The sequence below is a fragment of the Mercenaria mercenaria genome, chromosome 4, assembly GCF_021730395.1.
Source record: "Mercenaria mercenaria strain notata chromosome 4, MADL_Memer_1, whole genome shotgun sequence".
Lineage (NCBI taxonomy): Eukaryota > Metazoa > Mollusca > Bivalvia > Venerida > Veneridae > Mercenaria > Mercenaria mercenaria.
The window spans coordinates 63,576,343-63,604,006 of NC_069364.1; the positions used below are offsets into that span (position 1 = coordinate 63,576,343).

The window sequence follows — 27,664 nt, forward strand, 5'->3', positions numbered from 1 at the left end:
TGTCAGTTTCTTGCAGAGAACATGTTATACTTTGTGTGGACGCGTTGTCAGTTTCTTGCAGAGAACATGTTATACTTTGTGTGGAAGTGTTGTCAGTTTTTTGCAGAGGACAGTTTTAAGTACTTTACACGGAGAAGTTGTCAGGTCTCCTGCATAGAACAGGTTATACTTTGTATGGAGAAGTTAAATTACTCAGGCATGGCATTTGCAGAATTTATTAGTAACTTATTTACTCAGAGAACGAGTTACTTAGTTCATGAGGAAGTTGTCAGTTTCTTGCAGAGAACAGGTTATAGTTTGTGTGGAGAAGTTGTCAGTTTCTGGCAGGGTACAAGCATGTATTTCTTGTTGAGAAGTTGTCAGTTTCTGGCAGGGTACAGGCATGTATTTCTTGTTGAGAAGTTGTCAGTTTCTGGCAGGGTACAGGCATGTATTTCTTGTTGAGAAGTTGTCAGTCTCTTGTAGGGTACATGCATGTATTTCTTGTTGAGAAGTTGTCAGTTTCTGGCAGGGTACAGGCATGTATTTCTTGTTGAGAAGTTGTCAGTTTCTGGCAGGGTACAGGCATGTATTTCTTGTTGAGAAGTTGTCAGTTTCTGGCAGGGTACAGGCATGTATTTCTTGCTGAGAAGTTGTCAGTTTCTGGAAGAGTACAGGCATTATTTCTTGTTGAGAAGTTGTCAGTTTCTGGCAGGGTACAGGCATGTATTTCTTGTTGAGAAGTTGTCAGTTTCTGGCAGGGTACAGGCATGTATTTCTTGTTGAGACGTTGTCAGTTTCTGGCAGGGTACAGGCATGTATTTCTTGTTGAGAAGTTGTCAGTTTCTTGAATACAACAATGAATAGTGGCAGGTTTACATACACAATGCAACTGAACAATTTCACAAACATACCAGCAATTTTAAGAGTGTATCTATAGTTTGTGTGGCTGTTATAAGAATACAGAATAAACTGTGCCAATTTTAGTGTTTATTTCTAATGACCAGTAGTGGGACAAAAATGTAGAACTAAAGACGAGATGTTAAAGACTTCTATCGTGCATTGATACTCACTGCTGGGATAATTTTAAATGTATATACATATTAAATCAATATATATGTAAGGATTCCAATTTATAAAATCCTATAAAAATCTGGTATGGAAATGCTGAACAGCTCGTAAATGGGTAATTTTACAAAATTGCAAATATTAAAGTAAAAAGTTTTTAGAAAGCAATTAGGTCTATTGTTTATCAAATTGTAAGATAAGAGTAACCCAAATATTACCAAAATCAGCTTTATACATAGACTGACCTATTGCATATAAATAATATATTCAAAGTTCAGCAAATGCTTGAACCTTTTTCTTTAGAGGCTTTTGTCTCAAAGGGATATTTTACGCAGCTGCTTGATATCTGCAGTTAGTCTTTTTTTCTTTAGTCTTTTAATCTCTCTGTATAAACCTAATGATATAATAATACAAACAAGGCAGTCTGAAAGACAGCTAAATCCCCCGCCACTGCTATGGATAGTGAAAGGGTATAAACCTTTGATTTTAGCTGTGACCTTGACCTTGAACTGACATGGCTGACTCATGAATTCTGCACAACGTCTTGATGAGGTGATCATTTGACCAAAGTTTCATGAAAATCCTTCAAGGGGTTTAGGAGATACAGAGCTGAAACCTTTGACCTTCAGTTGTGACCTTGACCTTGAGTTGACATGGCTGACTCATGAGTTCTTGATGAGGTGATCATTTGACCCAAGTTTGATGAAAATCCTTCAAGGGGTTAAGGAGATACAGAGTGGACACCAAATGGAAGGCTCAAACCTTCGACCCTTAGTTGTGACCTTGACCTTGAGCTGGCATGGTTGACTCATAATTTCTGCACATCGTTCTGATGAGGTAATCATTTGACCCAAGTTTTATAAAATTCCTTCAAGGGGTTTAGGAGATATAGAGCGGACACGAAATGGAAGGCTCAAACCTTTGACCTTCAGTTGTGACCTTGACCTTGAGCCGGCATGGCTGACTCATAAGTTCTGCACATCGACTTGATGAGGTGATCGTTTGACCCAAGTTTGATGAAAATCCTTCAAGGGGTTTAGGAGATATAGAGCGGACACAAAATGGAAGGCTCAAACCTTTGACCCTAAGTTGTGACCTTGACCTTGAGCCGACATGACTGACTCATGGGTTCTGCACATCGTCTTGATGAGGTGATCATTTGACCAAAGTTTTATAAAATTCCTTCAAGGGGTTTAAGAGATATAGAGCGGACACAAAATGGAAGGCTCAAACCTTTGACTTTGAGTTGTGACCTTGACCTTGAGCCGGCATGGCTGACTCATGGGTTCTGCACATTGTCTTGATGAGGTGATCATTTGACCCAAGTTTTATAAAATTCCTTCAAGGGGTTTAGGAGATATAGAGCGGACACAAAATGGCAGGCTCAAACCTTTGACCATGAGTTGTGACCTTGACCTTGAACTGACAAGGCTGACTCATGGGTTCTGCACATTGTCTTGATGAGGTGATCATTTGACCCAAGTTTCATGAAAATCCTTCAAGGGGTTTAGGAGATATGGACCGGACACGATTTTGTTACGGACGGAAGGACGGATGGAAGGAAGGACGGACACAGACCATTCCTATAATCCCTCCGCCACGGCGGGGGATTAAAAAGTATCAATTAAAACTTGATACCCTTACTTAACAACCAAAGCACATGATATACTCCTATATTTTACAATTAGAGCAAATATTGAATACTATGTCACATATAAATTTAATAGCAGATATAATTTCTACCTTGATCTGTTATACCTGAACTTGATTTAAATATCACCTTCAACAAATTTAATGCTGGTCCTTCACTATTATATCTGAACATTAATTAGTACCTTAATGCTGATCTTTCAGTGTTACATTTAAACATTCTTAAATATCACTTTTATTGAGTTTGATGTCGGTCTTTCACTGTTACATTTGAACATTCTTAAAAATCACTTTATTGAATCAAATGTTTGTCTTTCACAATATCACTTTAAATGAATTAATGTTGGTCTTTCACAATATCACTTTAAATGAATTAATGTTGGTCTCTCACAATATCACTTTAAATGAATTTAATGTTGAGCTTTCACAATATCACTTTAAATGAATTAATGTTGAACATTCACTGTTACATTTGAATACTCTTTATCCCACTTTTGGTTACAGCTGTCATTAACATCTTTTTTTTAAAAGTTATTTCTGTCATCTGTCTGAATTTTCCTGACAACAGGCAAGCAGTTCAAGGAAACACCTCCTTTCTAATGGTAGCCTCTGCTGTTCAATTTTCAGTGCCAAGAGGTTAAGAGGGATCGGGATATTGTGCCTAGCTGCCTAGTTGATTGTCAAGAACTTCTCCATGAAAATCTCTCAAAGGCAGCCCAAAAAACAAACTTCTTGGCTAAGGACACACCTGAAATAGTAAAATAATATTGATACACTTTTAGAAAACAACTGTTATACAAATTTAAAGTAAAAGATACTTTGTTGCTTTCTTTTTTAAAGTATTTAACCTTCAGCCAGCTGACGGCAAGTGATTCATGGTCTGCATTGTTCGCTATTCTGTCAGTAAATTTTCAGTGAACACCCCTTCGACCAATAAATGGTAAAGCCTAAATTGAATGATAGACAAGTCCATTTTAGAAATTTAGCACTCTAAGGGTTAATGATAACTGAACTGTGTACTGTATCATTTTGAAATTGGGCAAGATAAAGCATGAAAACATATCTCTATGAAAAAAATACATAACAACTACCGGTATTCTGAGACTTAACATGAGCTGTCGGCAGCATGCTCAATAATTCCAAAACTTCTAAACTGAACATGGTCCATAACTTGACGAGACTACATAATTGAGTTACTTAATATTGTACTTTATTCAAATTTACAATTTATTATAATAATATTAACAACTTGCATATGACCAAATTTGCTAAGTCAAACTTAAGCAATAACTTAGAATCATTAATATAGGAGCTCTCTAATTTGGGCATTTAAACTTGTATATCTGATGAGAAGGTGTTGTGTGCGATGTTTCAATCCAATATATTAACTGTAGTTGTAACTGAGGTATAGCTTGACAGTTAGTTGCATACAATACTTTAACTGAAATCACTAAGTTGAAAAAAGGGGCCATAATTTGAATGAAATTCAACCAGGAGTTATTTTCCTGTTATATTTCAGTTGGTTTGATGGCTCGGATGCATTGTGTAATATCTCAATCCAACACTAATTTTTGTTACTATAATACAGTTTGATAGCTGTGTAGCACAACCCATGAAATCACTCGGGTAATGTTTTTCAGGAACACAAACTGTCAGTAAATTGTCATTAACTTTTAATCGATCATATAGTGGAATTTTATCAATTTAAAATCTATCCATTATCATAAATGTAAAACATACTATTAAAATCTAAGAACAAGAACCAGAAAGATAATTTGTATTCAAAAACCCAAGACATCTGATTTTCAAGACCAGTGCACTATTTTTATAATACCCAAACTGAGTTGATAAATGTTTTGACAGAAAAAGGCGGGAATAACTTAAACTAATAAAAATCTATCTAGCATAATTCAAAAACCATTGAAAAAGGTTTTAACACTTTCTGATGCAATTTACCCACAGCATTTTGGAAATGTCGTATTTGAAATGTGTTGTCAACATACATATATGAAATATGACCAAAAGTTTATTACATGTGTCAATCAATTCATATAAATGTTTAAGTACATCTTAGTACATCAGGTGGGTGAATTTAAGTAACCAAAACAATTCCATAATTATGAAATGTCAATTCAACATCTGTCTTGGCCAGCGATCAAGTGCACTTGGCTCTGAAGCAAATCATACTTTTAAAATGTCACATACAACTTATACAGTCAAACCTGTGTTAAAGACCACCTCTGAACAGAGACCACCTGGCTCTAAAGACCACATGTTTAACATTTACAGTGTATTTTAATCTGTGAATAAAGACCACCTCCCAATAAAAACCATATTTTGGCTCTCCCAAGGGTGGTCTTTATAGACAGGTTTGACTGCATACTGCAGCATGTAAAACAACAACAACAAGCAAATTCGATGAATTGGTATCCCCAGCTGAAAGGGTTTGTGGTGAGGAATGGCAAAAAAAAATATTTTGACCAAGTTTCATGAGGATAGGGTCATAAATATGGCCTCTACAGTGTTAACAAGCATTTCTTTTCATTTGAGAGGGTGACCCAGTCTTTGCCCCCACATAACCCAGTTTTGAACTTGGCCTAGGAATCATCAAGATGAACATTCTTACCAAGTTTTATGAAGACAGGGTCATAAATGTGGCCTCATGAGTGTTAACAAGCTTTTCCATTCATTTGACTAAAAGACCTAATTTTTTGCCCAATATGACCCATCTGTGAACTTGGCATAGGAATCAACAAGATGAACATTCTGACCAAGTTTCATGAAGATAAATTACATTTCCTCTTGGGTGTTAACAAGCTTTTCCTTTGATTTGACCTTTTTGACCCCACATGACCCAGTTTAGAACCTGGCCTAGAGATCTTCAAGATAAACATTCTGCAGAAGTTTGTATCAAATCAAAGCATAAATGAAACCTCTATATGGCTGAAAGGGTCAAAATTGAAAATTTTGTCCCGTTTGGGGACGGTAACTCTAGAACCCATGCGGGAATCTAGCCGGTTCTTCGAAAGGAACCAATATCTTATTGTGACAAGTTGTTGTTTGTAAGTGTAGTTAAAATCGAAAGTTAAATATCACCCTATCGTATTCACAAGGTGAAAATTAACAAATTTCAGGGGTCAATTAGGGCTTTAACTCCAGAAGCTATGACTGTATCTGCTGGATTATTATCATGGAATCCAAGATCTATTGTTGTTGAAGATATTTTGCAAGTTTGTTTTAAATCAAACCATGAATGAAGACTCTATATGGCTGCAAAACCAAAAAAAGCAAAAGGGCGCTATATAAATCTGGTATAATAATAACTCTGGAACCCATAATGGGATCTGGCCAATTTTCAACAGGAACAGAGATATTATGCCAATACAAGTTGTGAGCAATTTATTTTAAAAACCAATTGCAGAATGTGGTCTCTATCATCTTCTCAAGAAATTGTGGATGGACGACGGATGCACCGACTACGGATGAAGGGCGATCACAAAAAAGCTTCAAGAGTATTAAGAAAATATACTGAGAATCTTACTGCTAATAGCTTCCAATTTCTAACAAGTGACCGAGTACTGCAGTGGCAATACAGAGGTCCCCTACTGGTGGCCTTGACCTTTAATGGACAAGCATAGATCATGTGTTGACACATGGTCTCTTCATGGGGAATGTTCATGTGTGGTATTGAGATAATCCATCAATGCACATAAAAGTTATGGAGCAGAAACAATTTTTACTTGACCTTCAGTAGTGATCTTGACCTCAGTTGGACGGCGGGTGTTCCTATAGTCCCCTCCTGTGTTCCACTGGTAGGGAACTAATAAGGCAAACTAAACCTTTATGCATACATAATCAGTATATAGTACAGAATGTAACCAGGAATTAAAGCAATTATATTTATGTAACATGTAACTCCTTACTGTATTGTACATTTACAAGGTATAGTGAAGGAAAAATGACAGTGCTGAACAAGGGAAGAGCCAGTTCTATGTCCCCCGTATGTCCTGGATAGTTCTGACATGACAGCCCACACGTATAGCACATATGAAACTTTTCAGATGTACCTAAAATTGACAAGTACATTTTATTTAAGAACAAGGCAGTCTGAAAGACAGCTAAATCCCCCGCCACTGCTATGGATAGTGAAGGGTAAACCTTTGATTTTAGCTGTGACCTTGACCTTGAACTGACATGGCTGACTCATGAATTCTGCACAACGTCTTGATGAGGTGATCATTTGACCAAAGTTTCATGACAATCCTTCAAGAGGTTTAGGAGATACAGAGCTGAAACCTTTGACCTTCAGTTGTGACCTTGACCTTGAGTTGACATGGCTGACTCAGGAGTTCTTGATGAGGTGATCATTTGACCCAAGTTTGATGAAAATCCTTCAAGGGGTTAAGGAGATACAGAGTGGACACCAAATGGAAGACTCAAACCTTCGACCCTTAGTTGTGACCTTGAGCTGGCATGGTTGACTCATAATTTCTGCACATCGTTCTGATGAGGTAATCATTTGACCCAAGTTTTATAAAGTTCCTTCAAGGGGTTTAGGAGATATAGAGCGGACACGAAATGGAAGACTCAAACCTTTGACCTTCAGTTGTGACCTTGACCCGACATGGCTGACTTATAAGTTCTGCACATCGCCTTGATGAGGTGATCGTTTGACCCAAGTTTGATGAAAATCCTTCAAGGGGTTTAGGAGATATAGAGCGGACACAAAATGGAAGGTTCAAACCTTTGACCCTAAGTTGTGACCTTGACCTTGAGCCAGCATGACTGACTCATGGGTTCTGCACATCGTCTTGATGAGGTGATCATTTGACCCAAGTTTTATAAAATTCCTTCAAGGGGTTTAAGAGATATAGAGCGGACACAAAATGGAAGGCTCAAACCTTTGACCTTTAGTTGTGACCTTGACCTTGAGCCGGCATGGCTGACTCATGGGTTCTGCACGTCGTCTTGATGAGGTAATCATTTGACTCAAGTTTTATAAAATTCCTTCAAGGGGTTTAGGAGATATAGAGCGGACACAAAATGGCAGGCTCAAACCTTTGACCTTGAGTTGTGACCTTGACCTTGAACCGACAAGGCTGACTCATGGGTTCTGCACATCGTCTTGATGAGGTGATCATTTGACCCAAGTTTCATGAAAATCCTTCAAGGGGTTTAGGAGATATGGACCGGACACAATTTGTTACGGACGGAAGGACGGACGGGAAGACGGACGGAAGGACAGACGGACGGAAGGACGGACGCAGACCATTCCTACAATCCCTCCGCCATGGCGGGGGATTAAAAACACTGACTAGTGTCATTCTTAAAATGATATAATGTTAATGTACATACAAATAGGGACAATGCACTTATAACAAGAGCACCGCCTTGCGGGTGCTGACGCTCATCTGATTTTTTTTGTGTAATAGAAATATTGTCCTACCCATGATTTTCTAAGTCTAAAAAGGGCCATCATTCTTGCAAAAAGCAGGATAGAGTTATGTTTCTTGATGTTCAGTGTCCACTTATGATGGTGAAAAACTGTTGCAAGTTTTAAAGCAATAGCTTTGATAGTTTATGAGAAAAGTTGACTTAAACATAATACTCAACCAAGAAAATGATTTTCTAAGTCCAAAAGGGGCAATAATTATTGCAAAAAGCAGGATGGAGTTATGTTGCTTGCTGTACAGGGTCAGCTTATGATGGTCAACAAGTGTTGCAAGTTTCAAAGCAATAGCTTTGATAGTTTAAGAGAAAAAGTTGACCTAAACATAAAACTTAACCAAGAAATCTGATATTTTCTAAGTCCAAAAGGGGCCATAAATCTTGCAAAAAGCAGGATGGAGTTATGTTTCTTGCTGTACAGGGTCAACTTATGATGGTGAACAAGTGTTGCAAGTTTTAAAGCAATAGCTTTGATAGTTTAGGATAAAAGCTGACCTAAACATAAAACTTAACCAAGAAAACTGATTTTCTAAGTCCAAAAGGGGCAATAAATCTTGCAAAAAGCAAGATGGAGTTATGTTTCTTGATGTACAGGGTCAGCTTATGATGGTGAACAAGTATTCCAAGTTTCAAAGCAATAGCTTTGATAGTTTAGGAGAAAAGTTGACCTAAACATAAAACTTAACCAAGAAATCTGATATTTTCTAAGTACAAAAGGGGCCATAAATCTTGCAAAAAGCTAGATGGAGTTATGTTTCTTGCTATACAGGGTCAGCTTATGATGGTGAACAAGTATTCCAAGTTTCAAAGCAATAGCTTTGATAGTTTAGGAGAAAAGCTGACCTAAACATAAAACTTAACCAGGCAACGCCGACGCCGACGCCGACGCCGACGCCGACAACCGCTCAAGTGATGACAATAACTCATCATTTTTTTTCAAAAAATCAGATGAGCTAAAAATGGGAACATGGGAAATGAATTGGCATATTGAAATATCAACTAATAAAATGTGTGAAATGGCGGATATCCCCTTCCATATAATAGATGATTAATGGATTTTTTTAATCAATTTCGGGTTGTTGCTGGAATGAAGGATTAAAACAATACGCATAATTATGTTTTTCTTTAGTATTTTAGAATTGGATTGTGCTTATAAATTGCTGAATTTGTTTTACTGCTAAAGTAAATAACAGTGACTGACGGAAATTGCCAATAAAATTTCATATTCAATGTCTCCAAGCTGACTGCCAGATCATAAAAAAATATTTATGAAAAATTACATTAAAACAGCAACTTTATGACAACTATATAAATATAACTTTCCCATGCAATTATGGTATACACTTGTAACACAGTACATAACATTACAAGTATATTAACAGACTCCACGTCTAGAGGTCTGGTTATCAGATCCTTAGCTACTTCCTTTCTTTTTTATGACATAAAATATTACATTTAAAACAAAACAAGAAGACAGTGCACTCGACTTTTCTCAGTGCTTGACATTGAATAAGAGCTTTGCCAGAAAAAACGTTATAAAACTTTAACCAAGAAATTCTAAGTTAAAACGGGGCATAACTCTGTCAAATTCAAATCAGAGTTATGGGGATTGTTTCTCCTGGTGTAGACTTTGATAGTAAATAACTATTTTAAGTTTCAAGTCAATAGCTTTGATAGTTACAGAGATATTTGACTTAATCAAAAACTTTAACCAAATATTCTATGTTAAAAAGGGGCATAACTCTGCCAAATTCAAACCAAAGTTATGGGGATTACTTCTCCTGGTGTAGACTTTGATTGTTAATAAATGTTTTAAGTTTTAAGTCAATAGCTTTGATAGTAACAGAGATATTTGACTTTATCAACAACTTTAGCCAAAAAAATCTAAGTTGAAAAGGGCTATAACTCCATCAAAATTCAAACAGAGTTAAGAGGATTGTTTCTCCCGGTGAAGACTATGATAGTAAATAACTAATTTAAGTTTCAGGTCAAAAGCTTTGATAGTAACAGAGATTTTTGAATTTATTAAAAATTTTAACCAACGGCGATGCCGACGCTGGGGCGAGTGCAATAGCTCTATTTTTTCTTCGAAAAGTCAAGCTAAAAAGATTGCTCATAACAGGAAGCTTCTGGCCATAACAAAAGATTTCAGCATAGTAACCAGTGCCTTAGACCTCTTGACCACTGGGAACATGTTTTGTAACGTAAGAATATCTATAACTACAGACGATATTTCCTGTGTCCCAGCTCTGTTGCCGTATTGGTTAATTTGACTGCGCAAGATCAACCAAGTTCAGATTCTTGTATTCCCTGGCAAGAAAAGTGTGTTAAAACACTTGAAGTAAGCTTTTTTATTGCATCAACTGTAAATGAATTTTCAAAACATGTTGAATGTAGTATAAAGATTATTTTTAGAAGGCTAAAAATATTAGCTGATATTCAGGAAAAGAAAGTAGAGGGCCAAGATAGCCCTAGGTCGCTAACCTGAGTAACACACCATAACAGCGTAAACATGTTTTGCCTAGTGATTTCATGGAAACAAATATTCTGACCAATTTTTATTAAGATTGGAGCAAAAATGTGGCCTCTTGAGTGTAAACAAGCATTTCCTTTGATTTGATCTAGTGACCTAGTTTTTGACCCCACATGACCAAGATTAAAACTTGTTTAAGATTTCATGAAAACAAACATTCTGACAAAAGTTTCAAGAAGACTGGAGCAAAACAGTTGCCTCTAGAGTGTAAACAAGCTTTTCCTTTGATATGACCTAGTGATCTTGATTTTCTGACCCCGTGTTTGAACTTGACCTAGATTTGATCAAGAAAATTGTTACGATCAAATTTCACTAATATCAAGTCAAAAATGCAGCCCTTATTGCACACACAATTTCTCTTTGATTTGACCAGGGGACCTAAATTTTCACCCCAGATAACCCATATTCATACTTGACCTAGATTTCATCAAGACAAACATTCTGACCAATTCTCAAGATTTTCCTTTGATCTAGCCTAGTGGACTAATTTTTAAACCCACATGACCCAGTTTTGAACTTGACCTTGAGATCATCAAGACAAACATTCTGACAAAGTTTCATAAAGATTGAGTCACAACTGTGGCCTCTGGAGTGTTAACAAGGCAAATATAGACAAACGCCAGACAATGACCGTTGTGGGTTCCAGTGATGTTAGCAATGATGAATCTGACCACAATGATAACTGCAGTGCACATGGTGGGGTTGGTTCAGGTGATGTAAGGAGTGATGAAGCGATGAGGATGATGTCACTAATTAATGTGGTGGGGTAGTTTCAGCTGTTGCAGGCAGTGATGAAACACATGATGATGATGATGTTGACTGTGATTTTTGTGGTGGGGTTGCTTCTGGCGATGTAAGGATTGATGAATTAATGATGACAGGTCTTATGTTGCAGTCTGGAGAGTGTCCATCAATGAGAAAAGCAAAATGATAATTGAGCCGTGCCATGAAAAAAACCAACATAGTGGGTTTGCAACCAGCATGGATCCAGACCAGCCTGCACATCCGCGCAGCCTGTTCAGGATCCATGCTGTTCGCTAACAGGTTGTCTTATTGCAATAGGCTTAAAAAGCTAACAGCATGGATCCTGACCAGACCGTGCGTATGCGCAGGCTGGTCTGGATCCATGCTAGTCACAAAGCCACTATGTTGATTTTCCCATGGCACAGCTCATATGTACAGTATTATGATCATATACATTTAAATGATGAACTTTGTTCATAAGTCACTGTTGTGGTGTATTATCTGTATTCTGACAAATTCAGACAACAATTAATTATTAATTGACATATTAGTTTACAGCTTGCTACTTTCATGTTTTATAAAACGAAATGCAGTGAATTTATTGTTTCAGTAAGGTGTAACCAGGCTATAAAACAAGAGCTCGTAGAACACAGAATGCCCGCCTTGATGCATTCAGTAATTGCATAAGGAACAAAATTATTTGTGCACTGGACATTTGACATACTGACCTCAAACAATAATTATGGGTCCTTTACCAGTCATAAGTGACCTCCGTATCAAATATGATCTTAAACCAAAGCATTCTCTAGTTATTTGTCCCTACTCAAGCCAAAGCTTATATTGCTATTTGTGCTAGCCGAAAATGTGCTTGCTGTCTGTTTAGTTAGTAGCAAATCCAAATGATAATAGGGTAACCAAAGCATTATGTTTAATAGTGTATATACATATTTTTGTGCGTTTGTGTATTTTTTTTTTTTTTTTTTTATGATTTGGTTGCAAAAGTATATAGCTTCTAATTGTGTGCATAAAAATATTTGTGCTGTTCTATTTATCTTATTGCAGCCTGTCACGGGTGTTATGTAATTATAGCTTAGTGTACATGTAAGCGTACATTCGAATTCACAGATTTTTTTGCGGATAGCAAAAGTAACCAGAATATTGTATATACTGCATAAATATGAATTTGTATTTGTGTATTATCTGTGTATTTCTATAAATGTTTTACTGATGTTTGTTCACTGATAATGATGCATAGTTGGCATCGTCACTTTAGATAGTTTTGTTTCTGAAATAGTAGTATTTTTCAACACACTTTTTTATACAAAAACTAAATCGATAAAACACCACATCACACAGACCTTCTACAATATATCCAACACAATGTCTGTTTCTTTTCTTCTTTTTCTTTTCTGTACATATGTTCATAATTTACATAGTTATTCCAGACTAAATTCTAGAAGTTCATATTTGGAGGCTTTTCCTACTGGCAAGTCATATACTTTTAGTATCAGACTCCAAAGGAGCTACACTCTACACATGACGGCGTTATCTCTGTTTTTGCTTTTCATCGTGACAATTACTTAAAATGAGAAAACACACACTTAACGTCGTCATGTTGGCCTGCAGTTGTAATAGAAGACATTTTGTCTGGCTTCACTTCATGGTGCTAGTATCCATTTATCTCAATGCCCTATGTACATACTCGATACTTAAATACATGCTGACGTCCTCAAATATATCTCAAAGTATACGTTCCCTTACAGAAGCAAGCCTCTGTGGCGTACATGCTGCGTATTTGCTGTGTATATGCCGCGAACACAGTAGTACGCCAGAGGAGTACATTTTACATACACCGCATGCTGCGTACATGCCGCGTACTATTTCGACGAGTACACAGCATGTACGCAGGAGGTCACTAGTACACTTCAAGTACGCAGCACAGACTCTGAAAATTTAAGGAGTACACTGCATGTACGCAGGAGGGACTTGTACAAGAAAATAGTACACTGCATGTACACCGCAGATACTTTGAAATTTGTGCAGTACACTTCATATACGCGGGAAAGACTTGTATAATTTCTTTTGGCATTTATACTTAGCTTTTTTTTTTATAAGTTAAAGTCTGAAGTAAACTTCATATATGCAGGAGGGACTTCATGCAGGAAGGATTTGTACATTTTTTTTTTTTTGGAAGCAAGAACTTGATTTCCGAGTAACTTTTATCTTAATAGCATAGAATAGTTCAGATTTACTGGTATTCTGAACAATAAAAATTTGCCAAACTATTTGCAATGTTCATTTGTGAAGCTTACATCTTAGTGATTTCTGAGCTGCACCTTGCATGCAGTGTAAAAATATATTCTTTTTCATTTTGAATTAATCCTGGAGCTTTCTAACTTGGATAATTGAAAAGCCTTATTTGAACTTCGTTGCATTACATTTTGTAATACATGAAATAATTACCAAGATAATGCCTCAACAGCGCCCAAATGAGAAGAATTAATAGCTCTCACTGTTATTTGAATACTCTTAAGCAAAACACCACTCTATCATGTTTTATAAAGGCTTTAATGCTCATTATGTTAACTCATTAAGGCCTCACCAAATTAAAAAGTTGTTCATCGGATTTGCCGCTCGTATATTTTCGGAACGTTTTTGGCTAATTGCGCTCGCCCCATTGGAAAAAATCAATCCAAAATTTTTTGGTGCGCTACTTTTTACGGACGAAAAAGTGTATAAATGCTTATATAATTCCAGTCCTAGATTGTTCTCAGATGGATTTTAATCAAAATAAATACATACTACGCACACATCGTCTATAATAAATCATAACACTATATTTAGTTGCATTAAAGTTGTTTCCCCTTGATGCAGTTACGCCATTTTCTTCAATGTTTACCAAATTACATGCTACAAAAATTGATTTATTTCATTGAAAAGTGGATGGAGAAAAGCATACTAATTTATTTGATAACATCAATCTACATTATTTTGGTAAGGGTAAATACTTATTGATGCATGTCACTTATCTTTTTTCTGTTTTTTTCTGTCCAAATGATCAGCATTTGCATACGAAAGTTGGTGGGGTAAGGAATTTACATTATCACAGCAGTTTCGCCACAAGAGTACACAGCATGTATGCAGCAGGAGTACACAGCATGTACGCCGCAGGACTCGGGCCAGGAGTACGCAGCATGTACGCCGCAGGAGTACACAGCATGTACGCCGCAGGAGTACACAGCATGTACGCCGCAGGGGTAGTACACCGCAGGCTCATTTGCATGTGAAAAGTGTATGTGCCGCGTACATGCTGCGTACTATTTCTCGCATACTAAATTCCTCCAGCGTACATCCTGTGTACTATGTAGTCCACAGCATGTACGCAGCAAGTAGTACGCGGCAGAGCTCATTTGCATGTCAAAAGTGTACTACAAACGTACTATCGGTGTATGTGCGGTGTATATCCTGCGTACTATTGATTTCAGTACACATCATGTACGCATCATATACGCTGTATGTACACAGCAAGAGTACGCAGCAGGCCTTTTTCTTCTGTAAGGGTTTTCCTAAAGTCAAATTTTCTCCTAACAGTGAGCTCATACATAACTTGGAATTTACCAAACATTTCATTTCCTCTGTTATTTCAGTTACTGTTATCTTATGGTTACATATCCTAATGAGTGTGTGCGGGGACATTCATCCTAATCCTGGACCTGATCCTAACATTTCTTCCGTGAGTTCAGCATCATCAGATTCGATATTAGATGACTCTCTGCAAGATCTCTTGAAAGTCTCAAACTACCTAACTATTGTACACTATAACGTTCAAAGTATCTCTCCTAAGCTGGATATCCTGTATGCCGAATTGTGTAACATCGATATCCTTGCTTTTACTGAAATATGGGTAAGGGACTCGGTGGCTACATCTGACATCCTGTTTCCTGGCTTTCATCATCCTGTTAGAAAAGATCGCGTCAATGACAATCATGGAGGTGTTATTATCTATGTTAAGGAATCTATTTCCTTTGTTTGAAGAACTGACCTAGAACTTAACCGTTTAGAATGTATTTGGCTTGAACTGAGATTGACTTGATCCTGCATATTCCACGTTGGTTGCTGGTCATTTTAATCAAGATGACCATAGTATTGATGACTTCACATTTATGCCTATTGATGTGGTAAATAATCAAATTAAATGGTTATGCAAGGAAACATTCTGGATTCATAAGTTAAAAACACTCAATCCTGATGGACTTAATTCAAAAACATTGTTTAATGTGTAATGAATTTTACATGTATATGTTTAGTACTATTGCGTTTTTTCCTATTTATGGTTTTTTATATATACTGCTATAGGAAATCCTGTATTCTTATATCCGTAATGTACTAAACTTGCTATCTGTTATTCACATTAATTTATGTAATATTTTTAAAAAACAGTATACGTTTTTCCGCCATTCAACGTAACGTTTACTTCATGACGTCACGTCCGTTGTTTTATTATGTATTTATCCTGATGAAGGCGTAATAAGATAAATATTCACGTGTTGTTGTTGAACTTTACCATCCTAATAAAAATGTCAAAATACGCCCAAATGACCCTCCTTGGATGAATAATCGAATAAAAATGAAAATAAGACAACGTAAACGTGCCTATAGAAAGGCAAAATCTACACAAAGTAAAAATCACTGGTCAAAATTTTGAAATCTAAGGAACGAAGCAGTGCAACTAGTTAAAGAAAGTAAAAGTAACTACTTCCTGTCACTTTCGAACAATCTTAAATCTAATACAGTATCGTCAAAAGATTGGTGGAAAATCCTGAAGTCTTTTATAGTAACTTCTTCTAAGAAAGTGTCCCTCCTCTTGTAGACCCGGTTTCTAATTCCATTGTCACGGCAGATCAAGATAAAGCCGACTTATTAAACAATTTCTTTAGAGACCAGACAGTTATTGATGATTCTAATAGAGATCCTCCAAGATTTTCTGGCACTGACAACCAAGAGACTCTTGATATATTCATCATCTCATCTATAGAAGTTGAAGATGTATTAAAATTGCTCCGGACTGACAAAGCATCTAGACCTGACACAATAAGTTATCGTGTTCTTCGTGAGGCTCATCGCCAACTTTCATTCCCCCTTCATCAGTTATTCAACTTTTCACTAAGAACACAGAAACTTCCAAACTCCTGGAAACTGTCTAATGTCTTCAGTTATAAACAACTGCAGACCTATTTCTCTACTAAACACTATTGAAAAAGTATTTGAAAGAGTAGTTTTTAAACATATTTTTAACTTTTACAGAGATACCTCCTTCTTCACTCCCTCCCTGTCTGGATTTATGCCAGGGGATTCAACTGTGTATCAACTAACATACTTATATAACACATTCTGTAAAGCTCTGGATGACGGATTAAAAGTTAGGGTTGTATTCTTTGATATTAGCAAAGCATTCGATAAAGTTTGGCATCAAGGTCTTATAGTTAAACTTTATGACTCTGGTATTCGTGGAAATTTAATCCAGTGGTTTTCTGATTATTTAACAAGTCGTAAACAGTGTGTTGTTCTTCCTGGTACAATGTCGGATTCTGTAACAATAGCCTCCGGAGTTCCACAAGGATCAATACTCAGACCTCTTTTATTTCTCGTTTATATAAACGATATTGTTCAAGATATAGGTTCCAATATTAATCTTTTTGCTAATGATACTAGTTTACATCTGACAGTTAATAATCCAGTTGAAACAAATACTATTATGCAGGCTGATATACAAAAAATATCATGTTGGGCAGATAAATGGCTTGTTAATTTTAATCCAGCTAAATCAGAATCAATAATCATCTCCAGAAAAGTAAATCAGCCCAACCATCTTCCCTTTTTCATGTCTGATCAACAAATTCCACAAGTCTCTGAACATAAACATCTTGGAATCTTCCTTGCTGCTGACGGATCCTGGCATTCCCATATTAGCTACATAAAAGAAAAGGCATGGACTAGAATAAATATCATGCGAAAACTTAAATTCAAATTAGACTGCCGAGCTCTAGAAATTATTTATATATCATTTATTTGTCCTATCATTGAATATGCTGATATAGTATGGGATAATTGTACAACCTACGAAAAGCAAGAACTCGATGAAATCCAGAACGAGGCAGCACGAATAGTGATGGGTGCAACCAAGCTTATATCTTTAAACGAACTTTACCGTGAGGTTAACTGGGAAACACTTTCTGAGCGGAGGAAAAAACACAAACTCATTCAGTTGTATAAAATGAAAAATGGTCTCACACCAACCTACCTTTCATCTCTTGTCCCTGATCTTGTTGGCCAGAACTCTACCTATAACCTCCGTAATTCTAACAATATTAATAATATCCATGCAAGAACAACCCTGTATTTCAACTCCTTTCTTCCCTCGGCCCTTCGAGAATGGAACTCCTTGCCAATAGAAGGTCGTCATTTACAGTCTCTAAATTCCTTTAAACACTTTTTAAATGCCGACAAAACTAAAACGCCCCAACACTTATATGATGGAGATCGACGCTCTCAGATTCTTCTCACACGACTTCGAACGAAATGTAGTTTACTAAATCAGCATCTGTTTCATAAGAACATTGTTATTTCTCCACTTTGTACTTGTGGCCTAATCGAGGACAATCATCGTTTCTTCTTTGTTTGTCCACGTTATATTCAACAAAGAGCAGAACTCTTCGACACTTTGTCCCCAATTTCTTCTATTGATCTTCACACTTTACTTAATGGAGACGTCTCGAAAGACTTTCAAACTAATGTAATGATACTTAATGCAGTATTTAGGTTTATTGATCGTAGCGATCGTTTTCGTTAGGTACATTCTTCCTCAGCTGGACTAGTACTAAACTTCATTGTTTTGGCTTCTAAAAAGGCACAATGTTTCCGATTGAACTCGCTTCGATAAGTCTGGAATCCTAAACTATCTCAATATTTCTTTTTTTATTCTTATTATTCCTTTTTGCTGCTTAAATTTCTTAAACTCCCTATCACACCTGTTTTACTTCTGTTATATATCAATGACACTTATCAATGAAAAGCTTGTCTTACTTTTCATTATCCTAATTCCATAATGAAATATCCTTTACCTTATTTTTTTTTCTACTTTACTGTTTATTCAAATAAGATATCATTAAAAATTATCAACTTTTAAACTGAATGAAATGATAATCCGCCATTGATGTAAATGTGTTTGTTGTTATTTAGGGAGAGGAACTATATAAGCCCTTACAGAAGCAAGCCTCTGTGGCGTACATGCTGCGTATTTGCTGTGTATATGCCGCGAACACAGTAGTACGCCAGAGGAGTACATTTTACATACACCGCATGCTGCGTACATGCCGCATACTATTTCGACGAGTACACAGCATGTACGCAGGAGGTCACTAGTACACTTCAAGTACGCAGCACAGACTCTGAAAATTTAAGGAGTACACTGCATGTACGCAGGAGGGACTTGTACAAGAAAATAGTACACTGCATGTACACCGCAGATACTTTGAAATTTGTGCAGTACACTTCATATACGCGGGAAAGACTTGTATAATTTCTTTTGGCATTTATACTTAGCTTTTTTTTTTATAAGTTAAAGTCTGAAGTAAACTTCATATATGCAGGAGGGACTTCATGCAGGAAGGATTTGTACATTTTTTTTTTTTTTGGAAGCAAGAACTTGATTTCCGAGTAACTTTTATCTTAATAGCATAGAATAGTTCAGATTACTGGTATTCTGAACAATAAAAATTTGCCAAACTATTTGCAATGTTCATTTGTGAAGCTTACATCTTAGTGATTTCTGAGCTGCACCTTGCATGCAGTGTAAAAATATATTCTTTTTCATTTTGAATTAATCCTGGAGCTTTCTAACTTGGATAATTGAAAAGCCTTATTTGAACTTCGTTGCATTACATTTTGTAATACATGAAATAATTACCAAGATAATGCCTCAACAGCGCCCAAATGAGAAGAATTAATAGCTCTCACTGTTATTTGAATACTCTTAAGCAAAACACCACTCTATCATGTTTTATAAAGGCTTTAATGCTCATTATGTTAACTCATTAAGGCCTCACCAAATTAAAAAGTTGTTCATCGGATTTGCCGCTCGTATATTTTCGGAACGTTTTTGGCTAATTGCGCTCGCCCCATTGGAAAAAATCAATCCAAAATTTTTTGGTGCGCTACTTTTTACGGACGAAAAAGTGTATAAATGCTTATATAATTCCAGTCCTAGATTGTTCTCAGATGGATTTTAATCAAAATAAATACATACTACGCACACATCGTCTATAATAAATCATAACACTATATTTAGTTGCATTAAGTTGTTTCCCCTTGATGCAGTTACGCCATTTTCTTCAAATGTTTACCAAATTACATGCTACAAAAATTGATTTATTTCATTGAAAAGTGGATGGAGAAAAGCATACTAATTTATTTGATAACATCAATCTACATTATTTTGGTAAGGGTAAATACTTATTGATGCATGTCACTTATCTTTTTTCTGTTTTTTTCTGTCCAAATGATCAGCATTTGCATACGAAAGTTGGTGGGGTAAGGAATTTACATTATCACAGCAGTTTCGCCACAAGAGTACACAGCATGTATGCAGCAGGAGTACACAGCATGTACGCCGCAGGACTCAGGCCAGGAGTACGCAGCATGTACGCCGCAGGAGTACACAGCATGTACGCCGCAGGAGTACACAGCATGTACGCCGCAGGGGTAGTACACCGCAGGCTCATTTGCATGTGAAAAGTGTATGTGCCGCGTACATGCTGCGTACTATTTCTCGCATACTAAATTCCTCCAGCGTACATCCTGTGTACTATGTAGTCCACAGCATGTACGCAGCAAGTAGTACGCGGCAGAGCTCATTTGCATGTCAAAAGTGTACTACAAACGTACTATCGGTGTATGTGCGGTGTATATCCTGCGTACTATTGATTTCAGTACACATCATGTACGCATCATATACGCTGTATGTACACAGCAAGAGTACGCAGCAGGCCTTTTTCTTCTGTAAGGGAAGTTCTCTTTCGTTCTTATCCCTTTCGTATTTGTGTTAAATATGTATACCTGTAAAAATTTAAATTGATGTATTTTCGAAATAAATATGTTTAAAACTAAAAAAGTTCTACTGTACTGGGTCACTGTGACTTGACCTTGAACCTACTGACCTCAAAATCAATAAGGGTCATTTGCTTGTCATTACCAACCTCCCTGTCACATTTCATGACCCTAGGCCCAAGTCTTCTTGAGTTATCATTTGGAAACAGTTAAACTGTTCCAGTAACTGTGACCTTGACCTTTGACCTACTGACCTCAAAATCAATAGTGTTCATCTGCTGGTAATGACCAACCTCTCTATCAACTTCCATGATCCTAGGCCCAAGCGTTCTTGAGTTAACATCCGGAAACCATTTAACTTTTCTGGGTCACTATGACCTTGACCTTTAACCTACTAACCTTAAAATCGATAGGGGTCGTTTGCTTGTCATGAACAACCTCCCTATCAACTTTCATGATCCTAGGCCCAAGCGCTCGGAAATGGATTGCTCTATGGACCGGCCAACCGACAGACAGACCGACCGACATCTGCAAAACAATATACCCCTCCTTCTTCGAAGGGGGGCATATTAAGCCAAATTTTTCTTTGGCTGATTTTATAGCCTGGTAACAAAAGTCACACTTTGGGTTTTTTAAATAGAAAACAAGGATTGATATTTTGACTCGCAACATACTTTATGGCAACATCAATATCAGGTGAAAACATGACTGATCATGATCTGCACTGTTCACCATTCAGTCAGTATTGTTTTGGTAAGCACCCCTTTTAACAGTTAATGATACTGTCCAAATTGAAAGATGAATGAGTTTATTATAGAAATTTAACAGGGTAAGAGTTAATATATATTCCTTACAAAGCAAAGTGACAACATATTGTAATAGTGGTATCTACCATTGCTGATGTGCTGTCTCATGTTGACTGGCATCACTGATATGGAAAACATACATGCCTGCCTAGGCCAGCCAAACCAATGGGTACAAGGCAACTGAACCGAGTCATTAAGGGTTTGCTAATACCCTTGTGAATGAATGAATAGCATTGTTCCATCCCTCGACAACTTCAGGTAATGACCATGCTGTTGAAGAAAATTGTATACGATATACAGCATACAAGTGGAATAAATTAATGTATTGAGTTAAAAGTATCATAACAGGGCAATCTGAAAGACAGCTAAATCCCCTACCACTGCTATGGATAGTGAAAGGGTAAACCTTTGACCTTTAGCTGTGACCTTGACCTTGAACTGACATGGCTGACTCATGAATTCTGCACAAAGTCTTGATGAGTTGATCATTTGACCCAAGTTTCATAAAAATCCTTCAAGGGGTTTAGGAGATACAGAGTGGGCACAAAATGAAAGGCTCAAACCTTTGACCCTAAGTTATGACCTTGACCTTGAGCCGGCATGGCTGACTCATAAGTTCTGCACATCGTTTTGATGAGGTAATCATCTGACCAAAGTTTTATAAAGTTCCTTCAAGGGGTTTAAGAGATACAGAGTGGACACAAAATGGAAGGCTCAGACATTTGACCTTGAGTTGTGACCTTGACCTTGAGCCATCATGGTTGACTCATGAGTTCTGCACATCACCTTGATGAGATGATCATTTGACCCAAGTTTCAAATAAATCCTTCAAGGGAATTAGGAGATACAGAGCAGACACAAAATGGAAGGCTCAAACCTTTGACCTTCAGCAGTGACCTTGACCTTGAGCCGGCATGGCTGACTCATAAATTCTGCAAATTGCCTTGATAAGGTGATCATTTGACCAAAGTTTCATAAAAATTCTTCAAGGGGTTAAGGAGATATAGAGCGGACACAAAATGGAAGGCTCAAACTTTTGACCCTAAGCTGTGACCTTGACCTTGAGCCATCATGGCTGACTAATGGGTTCTGCACATTGTCTTGATGAGGTGATCAATTGACCCAAGTTTTATAAAATTCCTTCAAGGGGTTTAGGAGATATAGAGCGGACATAAAATGCAAGGCTCAAACTTTGACCTTGAACTGTGACCTTGACCTTGAACAAACAAGGCTGACTCATGTGTTCTGCACATCGTCTTGATGAGGTGATCATTTGACCCAAGTTTCATGAAATCCTTCAAGGGGTTTAGGAGATATGGAGCGGACAAGAAAGTGTTACAGACAGACGGACAGAAGGACGGACGGACGGAGACCATTCCTATAAACCCCCACCACTTGTGGCGGGGGATTAACAAAAAGATGCCATGAAGTCTGTTAGGATATTAACATTTCACACAGATTTGTAAATTACACAGATGTGTGGTTCCACTACTTCTGTTTATGTTAAATTTCAGGAATTTATTTTTAGATATGTCTCATTTTCTGTCCAGTTCGCCAGAAGCGCGCATGTTGTAAGAATTACTTACAATGGACTTTGAAATTAGAAATAAGAATGGCAAGTTGTAAAAGCCCATCCGTCACGAGTCTGAATCGGTATAGCATTTTAAGTCTGTCTATACATCGGTGGAGACAAGAGGAGATGGCACCACACTGAATCTCCCTGTTTTGATCTTCCCCTAGTGTGAGCAATGATCGAGACTTATAAAACAATTCTGAGTGCCACAATACCGCGGACTACCTCATTTTCATCCTTTACAATCACCCTATTTCCCGTATGTTGCCCTTTTTATGACCTATGATTAATTTTCATATTTTCCCATATTTTGAAATCTCCACTTAAAACTAACACTCTTACAAAATAATTTCAAGTTACGAAAAGGCTTGGAACTTAGCCCCCTTTATCCCTTAAAATTTCCGATCTTCCCTGTATATTCGCCTACTTCTATAATCTATGATAAAATTTCATATTTTCTGAATTTCACGACTTACAAAATTACATGCTTACAAAATAATTCTAAGTATGAAAAGGCCGGGGCATTAGCTCCTTTCATCTCTTACTATCTCCAATCTTCCCCATATATTCGCCTACTTCTATAATCTATGATAAAATTTCATATTTTTCTAATTTCCCCACTTACAAAATTACATTCTTACAAAATAATTCTAAGTACGAAAAGGCCGGGGACTTAGCTCCTTTCATCCCTTACTATCTCCGATCTTCCCCGTATGTTCGCCTAATTCCATGATCTATGATAAAATATCATATTTTTGAATTTGTGAACTGTATATTTATGAATGTGAATTTAAAAATTGTTTTAAAATTAAGAAAAAAAAATCAAAATTATATTATATGAAGTTAGAGTAGATATATATAGTAAGTTTGTTTGTTTTGGGTTTAACGCCGTTTTTCAACAGTATTTCAGTCATGTAACGGCGGGCAGTTAACCTAACCAGTATTCCTGGATTCTGTACCAGTACAAACCTGTTCTCCGCAAGTAACTGCCAACTTCCCCACATGAATCAGAGGTGGAGGACTAATGATTTCAGACACAATGTTGTTTATCAAATAGTTACGGAGAACTTACGCCCCGCCCGAGGATCGAACTCGGGACCCCGAGATCCGTAGACCAACACTCTTACCTATTTAGCTAAGCGGGCGGGCTGAGGTGATAGTAAGAACTGTAATTAAGAGACACAGTATCTATCTGCCAAACTTTTTGTTCATTTCATTTATATCAGTAGGTGTTTCAACAGGCATAATATTTCTCATCTCTAACCCATTTAATTTACATCTTTATCTAAAACATCAGAACTATTGTATTTCTAATTGCTTACCACAAATTTCTGGAAATCTGTTGCCAGATGATGTTGCTACAGACTGGATTGGACACTCTGTAGGCAAGGATGCTGTAGGTGGTGGTGTGGATTCCGGAGTTGTTAGTACAGATGAATCTGACTGTTGTGCATGTGGTGGGGTTGACAGGAGTGATGAAGCTGAGGATGATGTCAGTAATGAATGTGGTGTTGTAAGCACTGATGAATCAGATGAAAGTAGTGATGATGTTAACTGTGTTCTTAGTGGCGTTGTTTCTGGTGATGGAAGAAGTGAAGAATCAGATGCTGCTGATGATGATGGTGTTGATTTACGTAGTGGTGTTGATTCTGGTGATGTTAGAAGTGAAGAATTGGATGCTGCTGATGATGACACTGTTGATTTACATAGTGGTGTTGATTCTGGTGATGTTAGAAGTGAAGAAGTGAAGAATCGGGTGCTGCTGATGATGATGGTGTTGATTTACGTAGTGGTGTTGATTCTGGTGATGTTAGAAGTGAAGAATTGAATGCTGCTGATGATGACACTGTTGATTTACGTAGTGGTGTTGATTCTGGTGATGTTAGAAGTGAAGAATCGGGTGCTGCTGATGATGACGGTGTTGATTTACGTAGTGGTGTTGATTCTGGTGATGTTAGAAGTGAAGAATTGAATGCTGCTGATGATGACACTGTTGATTTACGTAGTGGTGTTGATTCTGGTGATGTTAGAAGTGAAGAATCGGGTGCTGCTGATGATGACGGTGTTGATTTATGTGGTGGTGTTGATTCTGGTGATGTTAGAAGTGAAGAATCAGATAACGTTGAATGTGGTGAATTTTGTGGTGGCGTTGATTCTGGTGATGTTAATAGTGAGGAGGTTTATTCATCAAGTCACTGTTGTGGTGTATAATTAGTGTTCTGACACAACATCAAGACAATAATTTAGTTAACATCTTGCTACTTTCATGTTTTAAACAATGAAATGCAGTGGATTTATTGTTCAGTAATGTGTAACCAGGCTATGAAATAGTCCTAATTCTTACTTTGGCTGATTTTTTAGCCAAGCCCAGCCTGCCACACTGTGGAATTTTTAAACAGGAAAACAAATGATCGATATTTTTACTCACAATATATTTTATGGCAACATCAATATTCACATGAATACACAATGAGCTCAATTACTCATATTTACTTTTCAAGTTTGGGATGAATGGTTGAGTCCTTACAAATTATATTAACCTAATTCGTGAATTAAGTAAACAAAGAAAATTGCTACTTACTCTCTACCTGTTCTACTGGTAGTGCTGGCAGTGTGGGCAATGCTGGCCTCAGGACTGTAATTAAAATTTGAAATATATAAAATGAGCCGTGCCATGGGAAAACCAACATAGTGGGTATGCGACCAGCATGGATCCAGACCAGCCTGCGCATCCGCGCAGTCTGGTCAGGATCCATGCTGTTCGCTAATCGTTTCTCCAATTCCAATAGGCTTTAAAAGCGAACAGCATGGAGCCTGACCAGACTGCGCGGATGCGCAGGCTGGTCTGGATCTATGCTGGTCGCATACCCTCTATGTTGGTTTTCTCATGGCACGGCTCAAATATCAAAAATACATGAATCTATATCAGAGGCATGTTTTTCTTACTAATGATTCAGGCAAAATTATTTTCATTGCTTACAGCTGCATGTATATTGAGATATAATACGAAGATGTAGTCATTTAGTCCTAAATATTTTGTCACTGTAGTTAAAATGTGGGGGCCTCAGTGGCCAAGTGGTTAAAGTCAAGTTAAAATCATTTGCCCATTCATCAATGTGGGTTCAAGCCTTACTTGGTGGAGGGTACCTGAGGTCTTCCTCTACCATCAATGCTGGAAAGTCAAGTGACCTATAAATGTGTCAGTGTGACGTTAAATCCAACAAAAAAATAAAGTTCAGATGTTAAATGTGTTCCTCACAAAGCAAAGTGGCAACATACTGTAATAGTGGTATTTACCATTGCTGATGTGTTGTCTGATGTTGACAGGCATCATATACATTGGAACCATAAATGCCTGCCTCGGCCGGTCAAATCGATGTGTGCCCTTTTTCACTCCGGGTAATTGAACCAGATTATTCAATGTCCGGCCCTGGCTTTGCTGGAACCCTTGTGTGTGGATAAATAAAATGGCTCCATCTCTTGACAGTTTCAGGTAATGCCCATGCTGTTGAAGATAATTGTAATATGTACACAGATGGAATATGTATTTAATACAGGTTAAACTTATCATATAATATGATAATATGCATTCTGTAATTTTAGGTTTGTTTCAACATTATTCATTTTATTTTATAATTATGGTCTATTGATAATAATTTGTTAATGTCATTATTTTTGTAACTGCAGTGAATTAATGAATGGTTGTAACAGATTAAAGTTATTTTAAGTGCCAGAGTTTACAAAATAGAAGATTTCAGGTACATTTGTAAACTACACAGACTGATGTGTGGTTCACTACCCCTGTTTAAATTTCAGGAATTTAGTAAAAATTGTAAGTAATATGATGAATATGGGAATGGCTTCAACCCATTCATTGAATAAGTTGCTGTTACACCTAAAATCTTTAATATAACTTGGCAAACTTGGTTGTTAAAAAGTTGTTGATCAGTGATACAATTAATAGAAATGAGCTCTTACATTGCCTGGTTCGACTCCTAGCAGTGGATCAAAAACCTGTTCATTGGCCGCCTCTCTGTTGTAATATGGTAAGATGATGGTGTTGAGGTACTCAGACAGTTTTTCATCAATGGGCAGGCCAATCATTTGATACATCTGAACGAAAAGAACCAATACAAAATTCATTTACAAAATTTTGATCTTGACACAGCATGCATTTAATAGTAAATCATAACTATAGTACTTTTGGATTTTGTATAGAATTCTTTCATGCAAGGATGTCTTTTTAGGACTTGTTCTACACAGGCACCTGGTTGTACCTGCTGAAATGCATGATCTTTCTCCACAATTAACAACTAGGAAATTGCTGTATGTCCTACCCTGACTGTTGATGGGTTTCCAATGGAATACTATTTAATTACAGCTGTTCATTTTTACTTATATATTTGTATTTTTCTTCCTCTCTTGTGTGATTTTGTTTACAATTCATAGTTACCTTCATACACACATTATTTTACAACCCTAACACATCAAACACTTCTCCTACCATATTTTTTAGTGTATTTGTTCTCTTTTTGCCATTTTCACTTCTCTGTCAGGCAACTTAAAATTTGATCAGACTATATAGCTGTTTTTGCTACCTTGCTGGACATTTTTCTTGACAAGGACAACTTTTTAACAAACAATGTGTCAGAAAGTATAGACATAAATACCTTTCTCAGGATGAAGATTGGCACTACCATCCCTTCCACCACCCGCAAATCCAGTGATGGGAACAGCCTCTTCAGTTGCCTGGTCTCT

At 37.0% G+C, this 27,664-nt stretch overlaps 2 protein-coding genes and 1 long non-coding RNA gene across 3 annotated transcripts; all 3 read right to left on the minus strand.

The window, feature by feature from the left end:
• Window positions 1-956: 956 nt before the first annotated feature.
• Window positions 957-24,637, minus strand: LOC123552921 (uncharacterized). Its single transcript, XR_008370636.1, has 3 exons — window positions 24,229-24,637; window positions 21,420-21,603; window positions 957-3,445 (listed from the first exon to the last, which is right to left on the minus strand). It is a non-coding gene; the product is annotated as an uncharacterized LOC123552921 (long non-coding RNA).
• On the minus strand, window positions 24,637-26,073 carry LOC123552922 (uncharacterized). The gene is made up of 3 exons (XM_053542240.1): window positions 26,040-26,073; window positions 25,488-25,541; window positions 24,637-25,061 (listed from the first exon to the last, which is right to left on the minus strand). Exons 1-3 carry the CDS (start codon window positions 26,071-26,073, stop codon window positions 24,637-24,639), a joined length of 513 nt encoding a protein of 170 aa, XP_053398215.1.
• On the minus strand, window positions 26,016-27,664 carry LOC123552923 (uncharacterized). Its single transcript, XM_053541504.1, has 3 exons — window positions 27,577-27,664; window positions 26,885-27,019; window positions 26,016-26,411 (listed from the first exon to the last, which is right to left on the minus strand). The coding sequence occupies exons 1-3, from the start codon at window positions 27,604-27,606 to the stop codon at window positions 26,142-26,144; spliced, it is 435 nt and encodes a 144-aa protein (XP_053397479.1). The 5' UTR covers window positions 27,607-27,664; the 3' UTR covers window positions 26,016-26,141.

Excerpts from the sequence above, each read along its gene's own strand:
- LOC123552923 (XM_053541504.1), bottom strand. The coding sequence starts at position 27,606 with ATGGTAGTGCCAATCTTCATCCTGAGAAAG. Across the intron at positions 27,020-27,576 it reads CAATCTTCATCCTGAGAAAG|ATGTATCAAATGATTGGCCT; the intron begins GTATTTATGTCT and ends CTTTTCGTTCAG. Across the intron at positions 26,412-26,884 it reads TAGGAGTCGAACCAGGCAAT|CATGGGCATTACCTGAAACT; the intron begins GTAAGAGCTCAT and ends TATCTTCAACAG.
- LOC123552922 (XM_053542240.1), bottom strand. The coding sequence starts at position 26,073 with ATGGTAGAGGAAGACCTCAGGTACCCTCCACCAA. Across the intron at positions 25,542-26,039 it reads CCTCAGGTACCCTCCACCAA|TCCTGAGGCCAGCATTGCCC; the intron begins GTAAGGCTTGAA and ends TTTTAATTACAG. Across the intron at positions 25,062-25,487 it reads ACCAGTAGAACAGGTAGAGA|AATCAACGCCACCACAAAAT; the intron begins GTAAGTAGCAAT and ends TAACATCACCAG.